This window comes from Rhincodon typus, chromosome 12 (genome assembly GCF_021869965.1).
Source record: "Rhincodon typus isolate 14 chromosome 12, sRhiTyp1.1, whole genome shotgun sequence".
Classification (NCBI taxonomy): Eukaryota; Metazoa; Chordata; class Chondrichthyes; order Orectolobiformes; family Rhincodontidae; genus Rhincodon; species Rhincodon typus.
Window position 1 is genome coordinate 26,555,134 of NC_063343.1, and position 26,445 is coordinate 26,581,578.

At 40.5% G+C, this 26,445-nt stretch overlaps 1 protein-coding gene across 6 annotated transcripts in view; it reads right to left on the reverse strand.

The window, feature by feature from the left end:
- htr4 (5-hydroxytryptamine receptor 4) overlaps window positions 1–26,445 on the reverse strand; it is a 158,012-nt gene that overhangs the window by 37,237 nt on the left and 94,330 nt on the right. The window contains exon 9 of one of the 6 annotated variants that reach the window (XM_048604063.1): window positions 12,216–12,289. The exons of 4 other annotated variants lie outside the window; for them this stretch is intronic. In XM_048604063.1, the coding sequence (XP_048460020.1) occupies window positions 12,229–12,289 (61 nt within the window). In that variant the 3' untranslated portion in view covers window positions 12,216–12,228. Of the gene's footprint in view, window positions 1–12,215; window positions 12,290–18,492; window positions 18,617–26,445 lie in introns of those variants that run through there. One more of the 6 variants, XM_048604067.1, reaches the window with a different exon arrangement.

The window sequence follows — 26,445 nt, forward strand, 5'->3', positions numbered from 1 at the left end:
TACTAAGTAATATATAATAAACCTTTACTGTTTAATTAAGTCAGAGTTTAATTAAGTTTTCTGCATAAGACATCCCTCCCTACATGGTATCAGTGGACCAGACTTACACCTGCAAGCAGAATTGGTAGTTTTGAATCTATGCAAGATATTCCAGGTTGTACTGAGAAAAACCAAAATTTACAATGTGCTGGCAGCACTGGTATATAACATTACAATATTGATGCATTCATGCAGGAGATATGCAGGAGTGGAGAGATTCTTCTACCTACACAGTGCAAAAGCGGTGATCTGAGATATACATAAGGGTCAATGCCAGGAGGTCAATGCCTTAAAGACTTGGCTGTATTAAAGAAGTTTAACAACCTCACAAAGTCAGTGAATTTAACTTCCACATATATCCGACATACAGCACCACCAGCCTCACATGTCTGCTTCATTTTCTTATCATTAATGTCCATCAACCACAACCTCTCATTCATAGTATCATCCCACTTTATGACGCAAAGCACTGTTGTCTAGGTCAGCATTTATTGCTCATTCCTACTTGCCTTGAGAAGGTGATGGTGAGCTGCCTTCTTGAACTGTTGTAGTTCATGTTCTGTAGGTAAACCCACAATGCTGTTACAGGGGGAGTTCCAGGATTTTGACCCAGCGACACTGAAGGAACGACAATATATTTCCAAGTCAGGATGATTTGTAGTTTGGAGGGGACCTTGCAGGTGGTGTTGTTCCTGTTCATCTGCTGCTCATGTCCTTCTAGATGGAAGTGTTCATGGGTTTAGAAGGTACTGGATAATGAGCCTTGGAAAGGGAGTGTATGATTTTGGGTGTGATGCCAATCAAATGGGCTACTTTGTCCTGGATGGTATCAAGCTTCTTGGTGACTGAGTGTTATTGGAACTGCATTCACCCAGGCAAATGGAGAGTATCTGACAGCACACTTGTCTTGTGGATGGTGGACAAGCTTTGAGGAGACAGGAGAAGAGTTACTCATTGCAGGATAGGATGAACCACTGTGACACTGAGGATCACCAGCAGCACCATCCTTATTGTGGTCTGCAGTTGCAGGTGCTGTTTCAGGAGAAGGCACCATTCCATGACCACTTATTCAGTGAAGCAGGCTCTGATCTTGGCCAAACTAGAGGGTCTGCAGACCCTGGATGAACAAGGGCACTTGCTGACAGCAATCCTCCTAATCCTAATGGACAGTTTCTTCTTGCTGCCTAATTGACTCTTAATTATATATTTAGATAAGGCGGGTGGGCTGCCAAGATCAGCATCTACCCACTCCCTGTACTGTGGCAATCAGCTAGGTGATGGTTAGTAGTCTAGGTACCTGGTCTATTTTATATGCCTCCATCCCCTACCGTCCAATGAAATTACATATGGCTTTGATGCATAAAATCAATCCATAATTGGGTGTAAAATGTTCAGCAGAGGTCTTTAATGGTCATCCAATTGTTTGTAATGATCTAGCATGACTTCCTTTTGATTGAAGAAGCTTCAGTCATTTCTTCGAAAAGTCACAGTATACGGTACTTCTTCTAGGTCTGCAGCTGCAAAATGTCAAAGGACCTCACCTTTAAATTTTGTGGTGATCCCTTTAAAAAGCATAAATAGCCTTGATTTTGCATGTTGGATGCAAGTCCAGTTGTTAAAGTTTAAGGAAGGCCAGTGATGGGGTAAGTGATGTTGAAATTGGCAAGTTGAGTTTCAAGCCAAGTAAGTGTTACACACTGACTATCATTACGATCTGCCTAATCTACATACTTCCAGTGCACGCTTCTGAGCTTTGTTGTTGAAAACACAGCAAGCAGCAGGACCTGCACCACAGGCTACTGTGTTCTCATCTCCTGTTATTTTTGTCCTCTAGTGGTTCAAATAATGCTGATACCAGTGGTGCCACGGGGCCAAATTTAGCAGCCCTTATATTTGATGATAACACTGAGGATAATCGGTGAATGATGCATGTGGCAGATCTGAAAATGTGTAAATTTTGCAATCCACTTCCTCTGGATGTGCTGGTGCAAACAATTTTAGGAAAATTTGTTTAGATATGACCTTTTCATACCCTGATTCTGACAATAGAAATCTTAACAATGACCTCAGTTGCACTTATCTGCAGTTATGATCTATTTTCATAGCATAGAGTCACACAGCAAGGATCAGACCCTTTGGTCCAACCAGTCCGTAATCCCAAAATAAACTAGTCCTACCTCCCTGCGCTTGGCCCAAATCCCTCCAAACCTTTCCTATTCGTGAACTTATCCAAATATTTTTTAAATGTAATTGTACCTGCATCCACCACTCTCTCTGGCAGTTCATTTCATACACAAACCGCTCTCTGTGTATAAATATTGCCCTTCATGTCCTTTCTAAATCTTTTTCCTCTCACCTTAAAAATATGTCCCCTAGTTTTGAACTCCCCCACCCTGGGGAGAAGATCCTTTTCATTCATTCACCTCATCTATGCCTGTCATGATTTTATAAATATCAGTAAGGTCATTCCTCAACCTCCTGTGCTCCAGTGAAAAAGGTCCCACCCTTTCCAGTTTGTTTTTAGATGCTTGACGACTTACCAGCTGAAATATTTAATTAACCAGTTCATACGAATCTGTTAAATATATGATGTTCTTGGGTGTGTTGGATGATTAGGTGAACGTACAAACAATTGATATTTGTAGAAAACTGGGGCAACATTGTAATTTTTATAAAGCTATGTTTAACGACTGACAAGTGGGAGTATGACGCAATATTCAACAGTGATTTTGCTAATAACAGAATGTGAATAATTTATTCTGTTTGAAAAAGGCAATTTCCAAAAGCTTATTATGACTGCATCAATTGGATATTTACCTCAGAGGAGGATTGGGAGAAAATAAAATAAAACAGCAATATTCCTGAAATTGAACAGATAACTACAGTTGCATGCTGAAATTAAGAAAAAAAGAAATAAAATCCTGCTTTCCTTAATGGCATGGCATAAATCCAATGTATTTATAGTTATGTGAATCTGATGCAGCTTGGTATACATAGATTGTATTACACAGTGACTCGACCGTGATTGTTTACATTAGTGTTGTTACTTGGAATAGAAAAAGAGAGAAATGGCAAGGTTCAACAAAATACACCCATTTGCCAATTTACATGTAGTGAATGGTCAAAGTCAGTGGTGAGTTTGAGTTTGTCAGAACAAAATACTAAGGTGAAGCTTTTAATGTGCTGTTTATGTGGAATGCCTTATTGCCTCAGTCCCTTTAGCTTGTCACTTCAAAACCACCTACACATTATTGTGGGCCATAATTTGTTCTACTCTAGATAGTTTTGCTTGATTTTAGTATATTAAACTATTCCTGTAAGCAAGCTTTCACTTTCTATAACTGTAAGGTTACCACCCTAGGGAACAGTAGCAAACTCAGTGATTTCAAGTAGAAAGAGGAATGGTTAACAGGCATTTTTGTGAATTGAGTGCTGCTTCTAGTGGGGGTCCACAGGACTAGTATTGGTTCCGTTGCTTTTAGTAGTATCTATCAATGATTTACACTTCAATGAAAAACGTCATTAAAAAATTTACAGATTACACAAAATTTGATCATATGGTTGACAATGAAGAAGACAACTGTAGAGTGTAGAAAGATTTCTGTGGAAAGGCCAGGTAGGTTATGTTCTTTCTAATTTCTCCAGCCACTGAATGGATATCTGAGATATGTGGCTGGAGAAATCAGAAGTGAGTGTACGGATCTTCAAGTGGCTGCACTGCTTGGAGGGAATGTTTAGGATGGGCAGAAAAGTGGCAATTGGAATTCAATCCAAAGAATTGTGAGATAATGCATTTGGGGAGGTCAACAGGACAAATGTAATACACAATAAATGATAGGATCCTGAGAAGTGCACAGGAATGGAGAGAACTTCAAGTGCATGTTTACAAATCCCTGAGGGTAGCAGAATAGGTGGATAAAATGATTAAGGCATACAAGATATGTTGCTTTATTAGCCAGAGTCTAGAATACAAGAGTAGTGAAGTTAAATTATATTAAACACTGCTGCAGTACTGCTTACAATTTTACTCACAGTATCACAAGAAGGAAGGTTTGTTTGCTTTGGAACAGAGGAAATTGAAGGGAGATAAAGTTGAAGTCATTATAAGATTATGAGGTCAGAAATCACACAACACCAGGTTATAGGTGTTGTGTGATTTCTGACCTGGCCCATCCCAGTCCAACACTGGCACCTCCACATCATTAAGATTATGAGGGGCCTAGATAAGAAAGGTTAGGAAGCGCCTATTTCCCTTCACTGAAAAGTCAGGTTTAAAGTAATTGGTAGAAGGATTTGAGTGAAGTTAATGTGAATTTCTTTTCACGAGGGGATGGTAGGGTTCTGAAACTTAGTGCCTGAAAGATTGGTGCAGCCAGAAATCCTCAAAGCCTTTGAAATACACTTGGAACATGCACTTGAAGTACTATAAAACAAGGCTACAAAACAAGAGATGGAAAGTGAAATTTGACTAAATTGGTCTTTTCTTGGTTGATACGTATCATTTAATAGCTTCCTCCTGTGCCATAAACTTACTTTCTTTTATGTTTTAAATAAAACCCTTTGTGATGTATTTTTTGTTTGAAAAAACTTGTAGTACCAAATATATTCTTTGATTTCATAAAGGAAAAAATGCTTCATTATTGTCTACCATAGCTAACTCTTCAGATATGTTTAGGTGAAACAGTCTTAAGACTGTAATTATGGTCTCTGCACGCAAGATTAGAAGGGATACAACCTATTTGATAGTGCTCTTGTCTCTAAGTCATAAGTTTGGAAGTTCAAATCCTACTCCAGATCAAGCAACAAAATCTAGGCTGACAATCCAATGCAGTACTGAGGGAATTGGGGAATTGTATATTGTCAGAGATACCATCTTTCAGATAAAACATTAAAGTTTGGATGTGATGCAGTTATAAAAGGTGAGATAAAAATTCAAATCTGTCTTTCTTAAAAAACAATATATTTGTGTTGTAGTTGTGATTACCATTCCTATCCACCAATAAACTTAGCTCCATTATCAAAAACAGGAAGTACCAAATTTGTCACTCAGCAAAATACTGCAGATGCTGGAAATCTGAAACAAACATAAAATGAATGAAAGGCAATACTGGACTCAAACACTAACCTATTTTTCTCTCCACAGATGCTGCCAGACCTGGTCCAGCATTTACTGTGTTAGTGTTGCTCAGCAATATTGCTAATATCTCAAATATTACAAAATACTGTAAAAAATGTATTCATAAAAATATTTTGCAAGCAACAAAGTTACCAGTCCCTGCTTAAAAACTACCCTCATGTTCGGATCACCTTAAGTTCAGCACAAAAATTCGGTAATTTTACGTGGCATTTATTTAAAAATAAATAACCTCAGACCATGAAATCTGTACGCAAGATGCAGCTGGACAGAACAGAAACAGAGCACAAAGCATATTTGCTTTACCAGCAACCATTCTGGACCATTCAATTTGCACCAACAGGTGCAGAACCAGCCCTATATTTGTGGAAAAGTCCTAAAGAGATCTGAGTTGCCTGCAAATCAGAGATACCATATTTCAGATAAAATATTAAATTTTGGATGTGCTGAAGTTATAAAAGGTTATATAAAAATGCAAAGATACAAATGGCGAACAGGTCAAAAAATTCTCATGCCCATGAATGTCATATATCTGAGAAGACCACCCAGTGAGGTACAGAAGCATGGATCATAACCTAGTAAGAACCACTTGTTCGGTTTGAATTTATTTTGTGGTTTCTATGCTTTTTTGTTAAATAACATATAATTTCTTGATCAAACAAGAGGAAAACCCATTATTTTCTGGGAGATTATTTCAGCAATTTAATTTGTTCACCCCAGGTAACTAGCTAAGATTATGTCATCACATTTTCATGTGTACACTGTATCTTGTCACAGTCAGATGTGTTGCTTTCCGTTTAGGAGTGTAGCAATTGTAAAGAGGTCAGACAGGTGGACATCATAGAATGAGTTCCCTGGTCCAATCAGGGAGCATTGGTTGGTAGATAAAAGCAGGGGTATCAGAGGTTCTAAAAACTGAAAGAACTGTGGATGCTGTAAATCTGGAACAAAAGCAAAAGTTGCTGGAAAAGCTCAGCAGGTCTGGCAGCAGCTGTGAAGAAAAGAATCAGAATTAACGTTTCCTCAGAAGGGTCACCGGACCCGAAACGTTAACACTGATATTTTCTTCACACATGCTGCCAGACCTGCTGAGCTTTTCCAGCAACTTCTGATCTTGTATCAGAGGTTCTGTTCATTCTGAGAGCTGTCTCTGAAGAAGCTGGATCAGTGTCAAAGACTTTCCACGTGTAAATAAATGGTGATTTGGTGACGGGATTCTGTGGAGTAATTTCAAGGAGTAGAAACTATTGAAGCCTGCACATGAAGCATGGTGTCAGAAGTATATGGATACTTCTGAAAGTGTATGGATTTTAAGAGCTGTAAGAGAGCCTGTTCCTACACTTGTGGAGATGAAAGGTGATGTCAGACAGGTTAGTACTTTTTTCCCGTCTCAAGGATAAAATGACGAGGTGGCCATAGAGCTAAACAGAAATCCTGAAAAAATTAGAATAGCAACTCTGTTTTCAGAGAAAAGACTGTTGTAAGCTGCTGATCGGTGTGGGGGCTGGGTCAGGGCAGAGTCTGTTCCTGGTCCATGAGGAGCAGTGAGAGTCAGGAGTTGGGTTTGGATTAGGTTGGGTTTGGATTAGGTTGGGTCAGACAATGGGATAGTGCTTTTGGGGTGGGGTATCAGATGTGGCAGGGTAATGTGGTGTTCATGGGGGTATCTGGGGGAAGAGTTGGGGATTCTGACTCAAAGTTGAGCACATTCTAGGAGGGTTCCAGACTTCAACTTCATGGGAAATTTTCATAGAGTTAACTTCATCAGGACTTCTGCATGAACACTGTACACGTTCCAAGTCTATGCCACTGCAATAACCACCTTCTAATCGAAAGATGTGAGCCCTTAACTCTTATATCCAAACACCAGGTAGTGTGTTACTTTATATTGTGCAATGTCGTCAGTTTGAATTAACTCAGCTCCTGCCATAAGAAATGTCACGATTTTTGTACTAAACTTGGTGGATTGTTTCAGTAAGTTTGCAAAACTAACCTTGTACAACAGATTTTTTTTATATTTTGATATGATATAGTCTATTCTGCAAGTTTATCAATAATTCAGCAGCCCTGGAATCAAGTTTAGACATTACTAATATGTTTTGCAATGGAAAATATCATTATTTCTGTGAAATAGTAAAAGCTAACAAGAGCAGATTTGTGATGACAATATTATGATGTGCGTTTGCAGTAATAAAATTTAGTCCCATTTGGTCCATACAACAGTCTTTACCTTTTAATACATATCACTGATTTACTAGCAGCAGATTAGGAAATTATACAATAAAACAACTAAAACTTTGAAACTTTTATGTTTGATGTCTGATGGTCTGCAAATACTGCCTTGCAGGGATTAATTAGATTAAAACACAGATGGTAACCATTAAGGTTCCGCACAAAAGCTGAAAATTTAAGTTGAGATCATTATAACCACTTTAAACCAATCAATCGAACAGTTATTGTACTAAGATTCATGTTCAAATTGAAATTTTAATCAAGGTGAAGTCCTTAGCCTACTCAATGGAGGATTAATGTCCAAGCAAACTACATAATTTGATGTTTATTCAATTTTATTCTTGTTTAAGAAGATGTAATGAATATCATCCCTAGAGATCAACTTATGCACTGGATCAACTTCTTTAAATGATTTTGCCATTAAAGATGTGGCAGACTGTCTGAATTAGTCAGGATGAGTCCTGTCAAAGTTATAGTCACTTAACATCTTCCTTTCAATGTGTAGCTGCTATAGCAGCAGAGGATACCCTGACTAGTCCAGATCTGAGTTCCTCAACTCAGTATTCAAGATCCTCTGAGTTGATTTTTACTCACATTTGGGAGGGTCTGCAGGATATAATCTCTGTCATCTCAGCTCCAGGACATCTCAGCAGGAGTTCCTCAGGGTAGTGTCCTAGGCTCAACCATCTTCAATTGCTTCATAAATAACCTTCCTTCCATCATAAGGTCAGAAGTGGGGATGTTCGCTGATGACTGCACAATATTCAGCACCATTCATGACGTCTCAGATACTGAAGCAATCCATGTTCAAACACAACAAGATCTGGACAATATTCAGACTTGGTCTGACGAGTGGCAAGTAACATTTGCATCAAACAAATGCCCGCAAATGACCATCCCAATGACAGACAGTCTATCCACCGCCCCTTGACACTCAATAGTGTTACCATCACCGAATCCCTCACTATCACCATCCTTGGTGTTACCATTGACCAGAAACTCACTAGATTCACCACATAAACACAATGGCTACAAGGACGGGTCAGAGGTTAGGATTACTGCATTGAGTAACTCACATCCTGACTCCCCAAAGCCTGTCGATCATCTACAAAGTACAAGTCAGGAGTATGATGGGATACTCCCCACTTGCCTGGATGAGTGCAGCTCCAGCAACACTCAAGAAGCTTGACACCATCTAGGACAAAACAGCCCACTTGACTGGCATCACATCCACAAGCATCGACTCTCTCCATCACAGCAGTGTATACCGCCTACAAGATGCACTGCAGAAATTCACCAAAGATCCTCAGATTGCATCTTCTAAATCCATGACCACTTCCATTGAGAATGACATGGGCAGTAGCAGATTCATGGGAACACCACCACCTTCAAGTTCCACTCCAAACCACTCATTATCCTGACTTGGAAACATTTTGTCTTCATTCCTTCACTGTCACTGGGTCAAAATCCTGGAATTCCCTCCCTAAAGGCTTTGTGGGTCAACCCACAGCAGGTGGACTGCAGTGGTTCAAGAAGGCAGCTCACTACCACCTTCTCAAGGGCAACTAAGGATGGGAAATAAATGCTGGACCAGCCGGCAATGCTCATGTCCCATGAATTAATAAAAAAAAAGCAGCATGAATGTCTGGGAATGACAGCAATCAACTAGAGCTATAATGGTTGTTCTTCCTTAGCATGCTGTTAATTCACTTCTGGGTCAAAATGACTGGGGTTTCTGTGGGAAACAGCTGCTTGGGGTACTAAAATTGATGGACAGGAGTTTGCTCTGAGACAATGTACCTGACACCATAAATGGTCCAGGAGGCAATTCCCTGACAAGAGGTGGGAGGAGGAAGCTGGGGTAAGAGAACAGCAAGCTTTTCTTGCAGGGCACGGAGAAAAACTCCAGCTCTTCTCTGCCCTCAAGAAAACTTTGACAAAAGTATAGCAGTTATCTATTCAGGTCCTGGCTCTTGTTCCAGACAAGTTAACTGGACCAGGGGGAGTCATCACTACTTCCTCATGTTAATTGGTCACCAATTACATCATTGGATCATAGTCTGTATATTTAAAAGCTCAAGCTCAAACCAATATGGGGTGGGAAAGGAATATGTAAGCTCTGGCTTCATTTTTAACTGCTTGGAAAATTCAGCAAAAGAAGCAAGGTTTTTTTTTCAAATTACTGACAGAGAAAGCAATTAGTCCGCCAATATGCAAATGATATGTAATTATATTCAGAATATAAGGTGCAGCAGGTAAATCAACATGAGATTGCTTTCTGCAAAGTATAAAAAGAAAATTGGCAACACTGACTGATTATTACAGGATTGCTATTTTTCTTTTTAATTATAAATATGCTTATAGAGCTTTCATTTACTTCACCTGTAAATTGCAACTGGTGATCTAATCACACGATAGTTTAACATAGCAATATAACAAAGGTTGGAATTAAATATGGATGCATTGGCATTGCTCCACTTCCACTTGAATGCATTGTTCTGCAGTGACCTGTCAAATGGCTGGCAGCTCTCTCATACCAGCAGCACCATTGACAGCAGTGGCTGCCCCAGGACTATAGGCAGTTCCCACTGAAGTCCAGCCACCTTCCCAGACCTGTAAGTAAAGTCCAGGGGTTTTCAAGGGTGACCAAGTGGTTTGGGTAAGTGGTAGCAACCTTGGCAGGGCGGGAGTGGGAGTAAGTTGGGGGTCTGCCTCCATTCAGCACCCGAACAGAAGGGATTCCTGATCATTCATCAAAAAGGTTTCACTAGAAGATGTAGCCATCTCTTGTTGCTGGTAAAATATCCACATCAGTGGAAAGCGGCTTTTATGTGGCCAATAATTTGCAACTTCAGGGTCTCAATTGGTCCAAAGGTGAGTAGGCTACCAAATGCCTCCCCAACCACTGGCAAAATACCAGCAGCTGTGAGGTAAGTGTGGTTACCATGGGATCTGATTTTATTGACTGTCCCAACTGCCGGCTCATTCCCAGGGCTGGCTCTCTATAAAACTCCATTCATAACTTGCGGTGCTACAGCAAAACTCTAAGCATCATGGAATTCCCTTTCTAACAGCATTCTGCATCTACCCACAGCACATAGTCTGCAGTTGTTCAAAAAGGCAGCTCATCACCACCTTCTTAAGGTCAACTAGGGATGGACAATAAATGCTGGTTCAGTAAGCACCGCCCATGTCTCATGAATGAATTTTTAAAAAATGATTTTGTTACAGTTTAGAATCAGGTTCTTAGTTTACAACATCCATGCTGATTTGATCTCCTACTTCTTCTGTGCAATGCATGCTGTTTAAATCCCATCTTTTGCATTGAATTGGAATTCCACCATCTGCCTCAGTGGACTTTGAACCCATGTCCACAGAACATCAGGTGCAAGATTACCAGCCTAGTGACATTACCACTGTGCAATGTCTCCCTCATGTTGCAAACTGAATTTAGGTGCCTTATTCATTACGCCATGCTTCTTCCATTCCTTTTACTCTCAAATATTTAGAATGTTTATCCTTAAATCCATTTATGCTGGTCACCTCAACCACTTTATGTAGTTATAAGCTACAAATTCTAATTACTGTCTGAATGACCCACCTCTTTCTGCCTCCACACATTTCCAGTAATTCAGCTATGGCAGGTACCTTCCCCAAACAGTACCGCACAATCATTGACATTCTGTTTGTTTTTCTTTGTCTTGCAGGACAAAGTAATCACACAGGAGAAGAACCAAAGCAGAAGTATAGAGGGGCAATGCCAGCTCCTAAACCCTATGGAGGAGATTCCTATTTTCACTTTGCAGCTGACTGCAACAGAACTCATGACATTCAATGTCTGAGAACCTTCAGGATGACAGTATATTCCTGCCCGTGGTCCTTCTTTACTCTCGACTCATCCATGTTCTGCTATATGTCATGGTGAACATTACATTGATTGGGTAACCATGGATCTTTTGCTCCCTAACCCCTTATTCTGATTCCTGCTTAATTCAGATACCCAAGAGTTGCTGCCGGCCTAACCACAGCAGCTGACTTTTTTTTAACTTGAGCGGAAGATGCAGCAAGACTCTCTAACAAATGTGGATGTCACTATAACAACTCCAAAAAAACGCTTCAGTACTTTTAGGCATTTGCAATTGCAGAAGTTCTTCAAAATTACCTCACCTGAAAGTTGTGAGTATGTCCTTTAAAGACTGATCACTGCTGGGCCATCTCATTGCTTGCTGTTTGTAAGTGAGGTGCAAATTTGTCATCTTAAGTTGTATCCCCAAATTTGACATTTTTTGACATATCAGCTGGTAGGGCTATGAGATGTCAGGATAATAGTCTAATGAAGTTTCCAGCACACTTTGTACTCCTCCGTCAGCACTCTTATCATTATAGTTGACCATATCATAAGTCAGTGTGGACTCGGTGGGCCGAATGGCCTCCCTCTGCACTGTAGTGATATCATGATACTAAAAATGTTTGGTGGCACAGCAGCAATGGCAAAAGGGAGCTACATTTCAATCGTATGGAGAGGTGAGACTTTCACCCATACGGACTCCTAAAGTAAACCTTCTCATACTATAAATATTGTACATGTAACTAACTTCTGAGTCAATGACTTAAAAGATAAAAAACAAACTCGATGCCAAGCAGACAATGTTCTTCTCAGTTGCTGTAATTTTCTTTCAGTTTTATTAACATAAGTTTCAAAGTAAACACCAAGCTTTTAAAACTTGCAAGGGAATATTTCTTTTCAAGATTTTTACACCTGAACTAAACTGTCAATGGATGAGAGATATAAAAAGCCAGCATCACTTACGTTTTGTTTAGATCTACACAGGTTCAGGGCTATTACAGAATTGCAGCAACAGCTTGGAGACTGCAGAACAGCCACTTCAAAGTTCAAGCAGGAAAGGTTGCAGATTGTTGGACATAGAAAAAGATAAAAGTGAAAAGATAGTTAATAGATAGAGAATAAGATAAAGGTTCCAAACATGTGACTGCAATGAATTAAATTAAGAAACATAGTAGAGGAGTATTATTATTTCGCTTGATTGGTTACTCCGGTTTTAATGCAAAGTACACATGCTAATAATTTACATACATAAAACTAGCTTTGCGACTAGATTTACTGCCCCAGCCCTTGGGTGGGGGTGAATGTATATTGTATTGGGTGGTTGACCACTATTTTTCCACCCACCACCAATCTAATCCCTATAAAATGGTTGGAGAGCCCACCCACGAGTTTTAATAGTAACAAACAAATAATTGGGCTTGTTAACATGTCAAGTGACTTAATCATTGTGCTGCCTACACCATAATACAGTTGACATGGACAGCCTGGTTGGAGTTGGAATGCAGCCCTGCTGGTTAAAAAGTGGGAAGTAAAAAGTGGCTGGCATGTCCTTTCGGGCGTTCCCTGTGCACATCAGAGGGACCACTCCCCTCCCACCTCCAGATCTTACCACCTACTTTGCCACCTGCTGCTTGGTCACCAAAAAAACAATGTTCCTCAATCCTCTTTTCTAGGCTTCCCCATATATGTCTGCCCAAAAGGCTTAGGACACCACCTTGATTTTGTGTGTCTCCTTCCAGTCCCAGCAGCACCCACAATTGGGTTCCAACAGTGCTGGGATTGCTAGCACTACAGATTCAATCAAATTAGCTGAAAGACTTTGAGGTTGGACTTGCTTCCACTGAGGGGTGGAAGTCAGACCGCCGCCTTCTTAACACAGCCCAGGGTGTGTCTTGTTACGGGATAGTCTTGTTGAACATCGATCCTCTTCTTCTGGGGTACTAGTGGTATGTCACGTCCAGAATTTAGCACTTGGTTTCCAGGTTTTAAGCAGGATTCAATTTTACCATCTCCCCTGTACGTTATGGAAGACTGCTTTCAGGAAATTGTTTGTTCTCGGCACATAGGTTGGTACTTCATTCATATGAACCTTGACAATGAGTGTCTGTACTCTATTCTACCAGTGTGAGGACCATAAGTCAGCAAGCTCTGTTATGCCCATTTTATGCACTCTGATTCACAGTGGAGTGCAGACTGTCATAGAGTTCTATAGCATTGAAAGAAGCTCTTCGAAACATCTCAAGCACCTACCTCCTATAGTACCATTTTCTAGCACTTGGTATGTAGTCTTGAGTGCTGTGGCCTTTCAGGTGTTCATCTCAATGTTTCTTAAGTGTTGTGATAGTTCCCGTCTCTACCACCCTTTCAGGCAGTGAGTTTCAAATATCAATCATCATTTAGGTGAAAAAAAGTCTTCCTTAAATCCTGTCTAAACCCCCTGTCCATTACCTTGAAACTCTGTTTCCTGGTTATTGATCCCTGTACTAAGGGGAAGGGTATTTTCATAACGTCCTTATTTATGCCACCCAATTTTGTATATCTCAATTATGTCCTCTTTCAACCTTCTCTTTTATTAACTCATCAGCCTTACCCACAAGAATCATTGCATTAAAATAAAGACGATCCAACTTTTGCTGTTTTGTGCCTAAACTTGACTATGTAAACTCTGCCCTCTAGGGATACTTGTTTTTTTTCTTCCACATTTGTCTCTACATGACCCCTACAGTATCCATTCCATATCCTATCCTCCTGTTGTTTTGCAAAGGAGCAATGGTGGGATTTCTGGAAGAATTTAGATGGCTACCATTTCATTTCTCTGTTCAATATTTTTAGCAAGAAAGTAAATGAATTAAAGTGAAAATATTATAGAGTGGGTTGATGGACTCGGGCAAAATTGGCCTACAACTATGTAGGATAATGAAAGTTTCTTTTAAATGATGAGCTATCTTATACATTGACAACCATTACCTGTTTAATGCTGTTACCTTCAGTGATACCTAAATGTTGCCTTTAAATATAATAACAATGTAGATAAAGACAGGTTAATTTAGTCCATGCAATTATTTTGTGTAATACATTTTGTCTCTTACAGGGGTCACATAATTTGTGTAACTAAGCAATTAGAATTTAATTTTTACCACATTTGAATATATTTTTGTCATTTTCACTCATGTCCTTCACAACTACTGTCCTTTATATCCACATACGCTGGAGTTCTACTTCACAATAAATGTACCTAAAATTCAGGGAGTGCAGAGGAATGGGAGAAGGACATTAATGACCTGGAGCCTGTTTTACTCAATGAGATCGTGACTGATCCGTATCCAAACTCTACACTTCATTCCACAATCTCTTAATACTCTTGACTACCTTAAAGTAATCAATCTCACATTGAAAACTATTAACATAGCTAGCATGTACAGCTTTGTGAGAGAGGCTCTACACTTGTACATTCTTCACATACAAGTTGTTCCTTAATTTTTATCCTGAATGGCCTGCCTCACCAGCAGAAAAAAAATTCATTTACTTTTTTTCCTTTTTAACTCACTTCAAAATTTTGAATCCTCATACCCCTTAAATGTATATAATCCAGAGAATACAAACCTAGACCTGTATTTCTGTCATGATGGGAAGGGATTCCATTGCGATGAAAGTGCCAGAAGACATCACAATTCCTCATCCTGTCCCTGAATTTCTCATTTCATAAGAATGGGATTGGGGGCTGTCAGGTGGACCACATAGAATAAGATCAGAGTTGTTAACTTCATCCAATCAGGGAGTCCTAGCTGATGGATATAAACAAGAGTGTCAGGGGTTCCGTTCATTCCAGGAGGCGGCTCTGTACTAGCTGGGTCAGTGTCTTCTATGTGCATGTGTAAATAAAGGGTGACTTGGTGATGGGATACCAGCTGTCATGGAGTTATTTCAGGGGTAGTCTGTAGTTTATGAATCCACAATTCCTGAAGGCAGCTGGACATTTCAATGATCAACTGTCTCCACTGAACCATAGTGTTGGAGTCCCCAGTGTCTGAAAGCCACAGTGCAGAGATTTCACCAGTTCTGGTCTTAATATATTTCTTTTGAATAGCTAGAGTACGCCTTTGCAGAGCTGAGATGCCCCTCCGAATGTGGTCCCTGCACACCTTGGGGTGGTGGTCAGGAGTTTTTTGGGAAGGATGGGCACAAGGGCTATCCTTTGGGGAGAGGTGGATCCGGTTCCCTTTGGGACTGTCAACTATGGAGGACATTGTGTATAGAGAGTGCATAAACCTCTTGGAACTGTCCAACTTGTCATGTCCTACCATGAAGTGTACATAAATGTCAAAATGTGTTTTTAAGAATAGATTGTGCACTGCAATATGGAAAATTAAGTGATTGAACTATACTTTTCCTCCTAAATACTTGGGCTTTTCTGGATACTCACTGCGTTAGCATGGTAGGTGAGGGAGGAAAGGGAGGTGGATAGAGTGGGCAAAAATTTAACATTGGTATTTGTGGGTCAATCAGAGATGGGTAAAGTACATAAGGTTATATGGGTTGGACACGGGGCATGTGTGGGGTAAGAGGAGTGAATAGGGCATGAGGAGTAAGGGCTGGAAGAAAATTTTATATTTTTTCCCCTTTTGGAAAGTACTTCTTTGGATCTGATCCTAGGATGGATACCTTTGGTGGAAATAAGCCACTCTTTGGGTTTATGAAAAGGTATTCTCAGGCATAAATAGTACATAAAAATATTGGGACTGGCAAAGTTCTCCAGGAACTGCCCAAACTAAAATGTGGAGTAAGAAAACAGTTAAGTATTTTAGACCGCCTGTTCAAATAAAACCAGGAGAGAGTTTTGTGGCACAGGGGTAACATCCCTAACTCTGGACCTGAGGGTCTGGTTTCAAGTCGTTCCAGCCCTAGAGACGTGTCATTAAAATGGCTTATCATGTTGACAAAAAATATTTAAAACTGTTATTTTGGAAATGTTTATTGACATAAGAGGTTATGCACTTAAGTGATTGTTTGTTTACATAAATCATTGAACAATTAAGCCTTTTTTTCATAAGGATGTCATTGAAGCAATTTCAGTGGTTTGGATTTTTTGTATCAATGAAAGTGTTTTTTCTTCACATGCAGCATCATCAATATGATGATAGCATTGTTTGCTGTCAGAGTACCTCTTATGTTATGCCCATGTTGAGTAATAGGTGAGTTTGCAAGGTAAACGAGGAGCAAAGGGTGGTGGGGATGACTTGAGATAAAGACTTTAAATTGCGAGGAGAATGACTGGGAAATGACGGACCATGGTGGATGGTTAAATTGACAAAGGAGTATCAAGAACCATATAGGATGCTTAGATGATCATAGAGTGCAAAAATAGAATGAGGAGTTAGGGGGATTGGTAGAAGGACATAGTATGAGACAGGTGTTATCACAGGGTGAGTACAGTGGCATAGGTTGGCATGGATTAATATGGATGGAGCTTGGAGAGTGAGTGGCTGTGAGTAAGAGGGATGGTTTATGTTTTAAACTTTATTTTTACACATTGAACACAATGCAGAGCAATCAGGCTAGGTTTCCACATAGCCTGCTATGGCAACCGACAGCTTCATCCATTCTTCCCTGCTTACCCAGCCTGAATGCCAACACAGCTGGACTGAAAATGGGAAGAGTGGGCAGCCACTTTTAAAGCTGAATTTTGCAGAACCAGGATTTTCCCCAACTTCTGTGTCCATGATCCATGAACAAAAATCAGAACTCTAATTCATGGAATTTCTGCTGATAATTTGTTCCTTGGAGTCCTAGTAACTTCCTGATGAATTGGAACTGTACTCTTTCCAAGATGAATCTATTCTTTCTCAGGTGTTGTGCCCAAAATTATACAGAATGCTCCAGGAATTGTTGACCCACAGCTTCGTATAGCAGTAGAACAAAGGAGAGCACAGCATGGGAGTAGGTCCTTTGGCCCATCAAGACTGTGCTGACACATGCCTTTCTAAACTAAAAAAACTTTTGCTTTTATGTGTCTGCTCTCCAAAGTCTCCACATCCTTGGTGACCAGAACTGTACACAAAATTCCAAATATGGGGTAACTAAAGTTCAATGCACTGCAACATGACCTGCCAATTTTTATACACTATGCCCTGACCAGTGATGGCAAGCATGCCATATGCCTTCTTGACCATCTTATCTATTTGGGTTGCCACTTTCAGGGGCCTGTAGACCTGTATGCCTAGATCTCTCTGTATGTTGATGTTACTAAGGGTTCTGCCATTAACTGTATACTCCTGTCCTGGATTAAATCTTCAAGATGCAACACTTTGCATTTGTTGGGATTAAACTCCATCTGTCGTTTCTCCACCCAAGTCTCCAGCCTATCTATTTTCTGCTGAATCCTCTAGCAATCGTCCTCACTATTTGCAGCTCCCCCAATCTTTGTCTCATCTGCAAACATCTAATCAGGCCACCTACATTTTCCTCTAAGCCATTTATATATGTTATGAACAAGAAGGGGCCCAGCACTGATCCCTGCAGAACATCTCCCTGCCTTTAACCCTCTAGTTTTAAGCCTAACATTCCTACACTGCCAAGTACCACAGATAATGAACATCTTCGCCTCAAAAGAACAGACAAAAAATATTTCCTCAGTTCTAGTTGACATATGTGACAGAAGAGGGAACCTGTTTTCTAAGTTTTCTGATGTCACAGAGATTGATAACAAAGCATGTGGCATAGCTGGAAGCATAAAATTATATTTAGACTTTGATAGATTATATATAGAGATAAAACAATGGCAAATAAATGTCAATATATGTGGGGTATGGTTTGGGTTCAACTGTGTGCATGACTGAATAGGGAAAGGCAGCTGGGCCACAGATGCTACATCTCTGGGACAGTAGTGATAATGAGTGAAGCAGTACTTGGCTAAAGATCTTAACGAGCAGAAACATTGAGGAATGAGGAGTACAGATAAGCATGGCTGACAAAAATGTAAAATGTGCTTTCCTAGGATATGGGTAGGCACTGGGAGAGTAAGTGATGGATGGGTAAAATGTCAGTGTAGAAACAGAAAAGGTGATCAGCTGGAGTGATAGGCCAGAGCGAGAGATGAAGGAGCAGTAATTCCTTCTACTTCCCAAACAAGTAGCAAAACACTTTGACAACAGTGATATGGGAAAACCAGCATCAATTAAATTAGGTACTTCATTTTTAATTACTTTTTACAACATTTTCCAAAGGCTTTTTACATCAAGACTAATTGCATAAAATTGGAAAATTCTCATCAGTTCAGTGATTTATATTCGACTTCTATCTGGGTGGACTTCAATCATGCAGTTCAACTTGGACTTCAACCGTGGACTTCAACTTCAACCATGCCCCTATGGAGAAGAATCATGGACAGTGACTACTGGATTCCCGTGTTTCACTGTGCATACCTGGACTCTAGGTTTCAGAGGAGTAATGATTGTAAATAGTGACAAATTTGTTGTCATTACAACTACAAAATCTTCAGTAAAGGCACAGTCTCTGATAGTAGGAACTGTGACCACAATCCCCACTGAATTCGTTGTACCAGTGTTAAAGTAGTAACAAAGCAAATCATAAAGAAGGATTTTAACAGCTCAAAGATTAGAAAATATTTAGTTTTCATGTTATCAGAACTGGAGATTTTCACAATGAAATTGAAAGATTTGAATATTAAAACTCAGAAGTTTCTTGCCGTTTGCTTGACAAAAGTTGTGAATGTTTAGTTGCTTGTTATTTTGTTGCTCTTAGTAAGAGAAAGTAAGGATGGCAAAAAATGTTTTAAATAAGAATAAGGCCATAAAATTTGAGAAATAAATCTCCAATTTGCTTTGATGTCACAAAGTAAACCTTGCACTTGAACCTTTGGAAAACAATTCCCTTGGGACAGTTTTACTATTATTTTAGCAAGCAGTAAATCAGGCTCTGATCCAAATTGTGACTTTTCTCCTTGTTGGCAGAACAGAAGACAGAAAAAATATATAAACTGTTGAAATAAATTTATGTGTCGTGTTGAATTTTTCTTCAATCACTATGGGGTAACAGCACTGAGAATGCCACAAGGAATAGCACATGTTGTCTCTTGTCTTTAATTAAAGTAATTTCTAAACAAAATCTCAGGGGCATGATCTGTGGGAAAAATGCAACGTAATTTTCTGTCCAATCATTTTAACAGCTGGGAAACTGAAGATAGAAGAACATGGAAATAGAAAACACTGGCCACCATGTTGAGTATGCAGTCCTTCAGTACGGATGTTTAACCCATTACTCTTACCCTGTGATGCATTCCATCCATAAAAGCTTATAAATAAAAATGATTTCTCTCCCTCCATCACCATAACTGGCAATGGCCCTGGGAAGACTGATGACTAGGAGTGCAAACTGAATGTTTTATATACTGAAGAATACGGACAGTACTGTCAATAATATTTTCATATGAACTCTTAACACATCCATATCACAATCCCCTCTGCTCCATTTAAACAGTTTTACAGTGGGAGAGGGAGCAGTGTTGAGAGTTTCCTGTGCCTTTAAAAACTTGTGACTCTCTGTGGGACCTGCAGCAGGTTGTAATACTGATTCAATTCTTTCAGCATTACCAACCCCAAGTTCTTGCCCACTTCTCTGCAAATACAAAATACAAATATCTGTTCAGCCTCTTCAGTTCTGTCTTTAGATTTGATATAAGCTTTGGAGACTTATACATTCCTAGCTCCTTTATTTATTTATTTGGCAGTACAGAGTCAGGTCTGATAACTGACTAGGGATAGTCAACATGGCTTGGTGCATGGGAAGTCGTGTCTCAGTAACTCGATTGAGTTTTTTGAAGAAGTAACAAAGAGGGCAGAGCGGTGGATGTGATCTATATGGACTTCAGTAAGACATTCAACAAGGTTCCCCATGGTAGACTGGTTAGCAAGGTCAGATTACATGGAATACAGGGAGAACTAGCCATTTGGATACTGAACTATCTCGAAGGTAGAAGACAGAGGGTGGTGGTGGAGAGTTGCTTTTCCGACGCAGGAGGCCTGTGACCAATAATGTGCCACATGGATTGGTGCTGAGTTCACTGCTTTTCATCATTTTTATAAACGATTTGAATGTGAACATAAGAGGCATGGTGAGTAAATTTGCAGGTGACACCAAAATTGGAGGTGTAGTGGACAGTGAAGAAGGTTACCTCAGAGTACAACGGGATCTTGATCAGATGGGCCAATGGGCCAAGAAGTGGCAGATGGACTTTAATTTAGATAAATGTGAGGTGCTGCATTTTGGAAAGGCAAATCAGGGTAGGACTTATACACTTAATGTTTAGGTCCTGGGGAATGTTGCTGAACAAAGAGACCTTGGGGTGCAGGTTCATAGTTCCTTGAAAAAGGAGTCAGAAGTAAATAGGCATTTGGTATGCTTGCCTTTATTGGTCAGTGCATTAAGTAGAGGAGTTGGGTGGTCATGTTGAAGCTGTACAGGATATTGGTTAGGCCACTTTTGGAATACTGTGTGCAATTCTGGTCTCTCTGCTAGAGGAAGGATATTGTTAAACTTGAAAGGGTTCAGAAAAGATTTATAAGAATGTTGCCAAGGTCAGAAGGTTTAAGCTATAGGGAGAGGTTGAATAGCCTGGGGCTATTTTCCCTGGAATGTCGGATGCTGGTGGGTGACCATATAGATGTTTATAAATTCATGAGGGGCATGGATACGGTAAATAGACAAGGTCTTTTCCCTGGGGTGGGGGAGTCAAAAACCAGAGGTCATAGGTTTAAGGCGACAGGGAAAAGATTTAAAAGGGACCTAAGGAGCAACGTTTTCACACAGAGGGTGGTGTGTGTATGGGACGAGCTGCCAGAGGAAGTGGTGGAGGCTGGTACAATTGCAACATTTAAAAGGCATCTGGGTGGGTATATGAATAGGAAGGGTTTAGAGGGATATGGGCCAAATGCTGGAAAATCGGACTAGATTTAACTAGGATATTGGGTTGGCATGGATGAATCGGATGGAAGGGTCTGTTTCCGTGCTGTACATCTCTATGACTTTATGACTGTTAGTCATATGCAAGTCAACACATACACCAAGGATAAAGGTTGGTTTGTGTGCCAGCCCACCAGAGGGCAAGATTGCAGACAGGTTCAGCTGCAGATGACTCATTTGAGGTGTTCCTTCGAGGAGCATAGAAAAGAACATTGATTTGTAGATTGGCAAGCTTGCCACAAAGCCTCTTGATACATCAAGTAGCATGGAGGAGTCTGGCTTCAATTTTGCTCAAAGTTCCGCACAGAGCTAGGAACATCTTTAGAAGTGTAGAACTGGTAGCATTTCTGTGACAATAGTCACTCAACACCTCTAGATGAAGATCAACCTGAGGTCATGAGGCCATGTTGGTGTCATGCCAGTTCAGTTTGATTCAACACAAACTGACTGCTGCCGTAACATCTGCAGGTACCAATACTCAAGAGGCCATGCAGACACATTGAATACGTCAGACTGAAATGTTGCTAATATCATCTGCTCCTATCTGCAAGGATCCACTGGTCATGGGCACATGATTGTCAAGGCCATTGCCAGAAGCACCAGTGATCTGCCGTGTGGTTGTAGGTCAAGTTGCAGGAGATATCAGAGTTTAGTCACCACTCTCTCGGTGAAATGCAGTCGCCTCAGGAACTGCTTTGGCTGATGTTGATATGGTCTTGTATTGACAGCCTTCCATCTCGTCATTCTGTGCATAGCTTCCCCTCTCTGCTGCCTGCACTTCACCTCCATGTCATTCAGTAGCCCAAGAAGAGCAATGTGATTAATGAAAGCTCTCTCCAGACACAACTTCCAACTCGTTTGTTAAAGTTCAATACCATTCCCTTAGCACTACGGAGCCATATTTTGCAGTTCTCCATGCTTAAAGAATTTTACAATTAAGCCATTTATCTACAATAATAGTATCCAAATCCTGGATTTTTATCTTTTTTCTCCTGAATATCATGTTTTCCTTCTGTCCAGCACAAGAACAACTTGCATTTACAAAGTGCCTTCAGTTTTAAGTGGGGTCTTGAAGGAGATATTGGAACACATGAGTTAGATTTTAACGTGTGTCATAAAATGATAGACAGAAATAGAGACAGTGAGGTTTATGGAGAGAATTTCAGAGCTTAGGGTCCCAGCAATTGATGCTATATTCACACAATGAAAACTGGGGACGTGCAACAATCCAAAATTGAGGGAGCACACAGACTTGAGAGGGTTACAGGTTTGGAGGAGAGAAAGAAAGATGGAGGAGGGTAGTGAGGCCTTGTAGGGATTTTAAAACAATGATAATTTTACAATTCAATAATCCAGGGACAATGTGTAGTTAAACCAGAGCTCTTTTGAGAGCTGCACTTTATTTCTTTTTTCCAAGTTCCTATTTCTCTTATATCTCAGTTCCATCAAATAAGGAACTAAAACTGTTATTTTTGATTTAATGAAGCTGCAGGGTTTTGGCCCTAATTTTTTTCATGCTTCCTTCTAAAATTAGAAGATTGCTGCTAGACATAACAAACTGTTTAATCTTACATTTTACTCTGAATAACCACAAATCATCAAAGTAGTTCATTACCTTTATCTTTTACTTTCCCAGATAGGAGGTTTCAAATTAGTTACGTATTGCCTCCAGTTTCAGGACACGAAATCAGCATTAGGGAAGCAATCTCAGCGAGCAGTATCTTGCAACCAATGCCACCTTCTCAGCTCCAGTCAGAAATAATCAAAATGTCTGCCTAAAATGGTAATAAAGCCTCTTGATTATGTTAACTGCTAGCTTGTTCCATTCACATTCTGCTCAATATTTTTAGGTCTATAGCAGTTTGGACAATGGTACCTACTGACAACTGGAAGTTATTGGAGATGGTCTGCTTCTGAATCCACAGATCTACATAGACTGCTTTCCGACTTCCAAATCTCACTCAAACCTTACTACCCCACTAGCCTTTCAAGAACCTGCTGCTATTGGTATGATCTCCAATAGGTGAAGGATGCTGAGTGCTGCAGAGTGATCATTTGTGTCAGATGCAATTTTGGCCTCATTGCTTTGTATTGTTTGGCGGCTTTAGTGTTATAGAGTCCAAGATCTACTTAAGTCAAAAACCAAGATCTACTTAAGTCTCTGCAGTTCAGTGGATGGATGTGATACCAAAAATAATATCACCTGCATTTAAAGACACTAATAGACCAGCCACTCGTTGAATTGGAAATCAATTTCTATCAAGATCCTAGCCACATGATTTATAAAGGCATTAAAATACAAATGGCCTTGCAAATGGCCATGTTTCTCGGGCAGTTCTGCAGGACTAACCTTTAACATTCACCACAACTCCATTAGTGGCAAGATTAACATTTGTTGCTTATGTTTAATTTGTCTTGACAGTAATAATGAGTCAGCCACGTTGCTGAGAGATTGAAGTCGCATGGAGCCCTGACTGGATAATAATCAGAGATTTTCTTCACAAAAGGTCATTTGTGAACTAGATAGATTCTTGAACTAGTCTATGAGAGTGTTTATATCATCATTACAGAGACTAGCCATGAATTCAAGAATGTATTGAGGAAATGATTTAAATTCCACCAGCCGTCATGATGGATTTTGAATTGATCACCAAAGCATTAGTCTGCTCTTCTCATTTACTGCCGCATTTACTCACTGACATGAAAGTATTTGCAGGAGGTGAAGGAATGATGTGACGATGTGCAAAGCCCAGGGTAGAAATCACTGGTCCTGGTGTTGCATGTGACCTGGGCACCATCTCAATCTGAGCACAGTGGCCCTGCCCTCTGATATGAGCCCCAGGCCCAGTTTGAGCCCTTATGTAATCCCCCCTCTTCCAGGCCCTGAAGGTTCACCCACTGAGGAATCTGGAAAGTAAACCTACCATCCTCACCTAATCTGGCTTATATGTGGGTCAAAATTCACAGCAAAAAGGCAGCTCACCATCACCTTCTCCAAGGCAATTAGTGACGGGCAACAAATGCTGGTCTAGCCAACGAATCCCTCATGTTGTGAATGAATAAAAGAAATCTTGAAACAATAAGGACAGTGAGGTGTAACACCTTCACGTTTCTTCCTCCTATTCACGCCTGCTGGTGGTTCCTATATGCCTCCTCTATTTGTCTCATCTTGCAGGATGTAAAGGTCATCCAGATGTGTCAATGCGTCATCAGGCAGAAGATGCTGATTCCCACCCCCACCCCCACACACCCACCCCCAATGAAGTGACAAGAATCAGCTGGGGATCCACTGTGCAATGCCAATTACAAGCCTGAATTTGTTGTGCAGTAAGAAAGGCTCACCCTGTCAGAGCAGAGGAGTTTATTGGCCTGTTTGTGGTATGGCACACTTGTGTTGCTAGACTCCAGAGCTACTTATTTCTACTGCTGCTCCAATCCAGCTCCCTTGGTCAAGTGAAGGGTTTCTCTTCTTGCAATCCCTTGTGAAGCATATTCTTCAACTTGCTTATCAAGCAGAACCTGCAGGGAGGCATCATTAAACTGACAGCCACCATTGTGCATAATGTTTGTTGCCCCATACTCCCCACTCAATTCAGCCAAGAAAAGGAAGGGTCTTTCAATTAAGCCAGGTGGTCTTCCCCACGATAGCTCAAGTGAGCCTTAAGATTGAAGGAGGACCCATCACCACCCCTTCTGGCAGGTATTTCTAACATCGACGACACCTCAACTGCCCACCACTACCCTCCTCCAGCATGTTCATTGGCCATTCTCTTCATGATCATGGGCTACCACACCTCTAATCAGCAGCAGTATCTGGTTCCCTGCCCATTACTGAGATCAGCACTGATGGCATTAAATTCAACTCTCTTTACCTGTTCATCCCTTTTTGCCATGTACTCTGCTATAGGGGGAGCTGGTCTTCTGATTTCCTCTGTCATCAGTGATTTATTAAAAGTTCTGTCAATAAAATTGGCCACGTCTATTCCTTTCCTGAAGTTCAGATTTGGAGAAGTTATCTCCTGCTATTGTCAAAAGGATAAAGAGCAGCCTGGTTTATTTGATCTAGACCAGGTCAATATCCCTCCTTCTGTCAGTACGCTGTGATCTGGCACAAAAAACAAATTTGATTCATGTAGTTTTTGATAGACATTGCCATTGTCTATATTTTTCTAAAAGGTGCATGTGCATGTTGTTTTAAAACCTAACACTTTGCATTGCTCCTTTCTAGAACCTTCTGTATGAAGTACAAGGAAACATAAAAATCTAAATTGTGGCAAGCGTTAAACACTTTTACAAGAGTTTTGGTTGCTCCTTTTGTCGTCTTGTACAAAAATTGCAGCACCACAATAGTGCAACTCAAAATCCTCAATTCCTATATTTTAGTCAACGGCTTGTTCATTTCAACAACAAAGAAAGACACATCACCCATCTATTCAAAAATATAGCTTCTGGCAGTGATATGCCTTGAAACAAATCTCAAATAAAAGTCTCCTGCAAAACCCAGTGTGAATCTGTCCAAGTTCAAGTCATTGATGTACAGAAGTAAATTTTAGAACAGATTTTCTGAGGTTTTGAAGATGGCCCGGTAACTCTCACAGCATGCGTGGAATTTAATGCTCTCTCCTGTGGTGAGATTGGTGGCATCGTCATTTTATCAGGTGGGAGATTGGCAGACAGGGTCCCTCTCATCTTCCCACCATAGTACCAAGTAAGTCAGAGATGGGAAGGTCTGTGAATGGCCTTTCCACTGTTCATTTAAGGACTTCACTCTGCTATTGCTGGTATTCACTCAACAGTAAGTGATGGGATATTACCAGTAAGAAGACCAAAAAGCAAAGCCTGACATGTTTGCTTATGGACTTCTTGAGTTTGTCTTGTATCACGCAATGGAGGAGAGGAGACCCCACTAAGAACTCCCCTTTACACTTGCTGCTGTCCTCTAGCCCCTCTCTCACCATTACCCCATTCTCCCAGAACATCTCCCTGACACCCAAGTCCTACCTCTCCTTTCATCCTGTCTTCACTTATCTGTGCCTGGATCCATGTGATCGTCAACCTCGGGTGGACGTAATACTGGCAGCAACCACCATGTCCCTGGTGGTGCTGCTGAGTAATAAACAGGGCTCTTGATGGATCTTAGACAACAAGGTGCAGAGCTGGATGAACACAGCAGGCTAAGCAGCATCATAGGAGCAGAAAGGCTGACGTTTCGGGT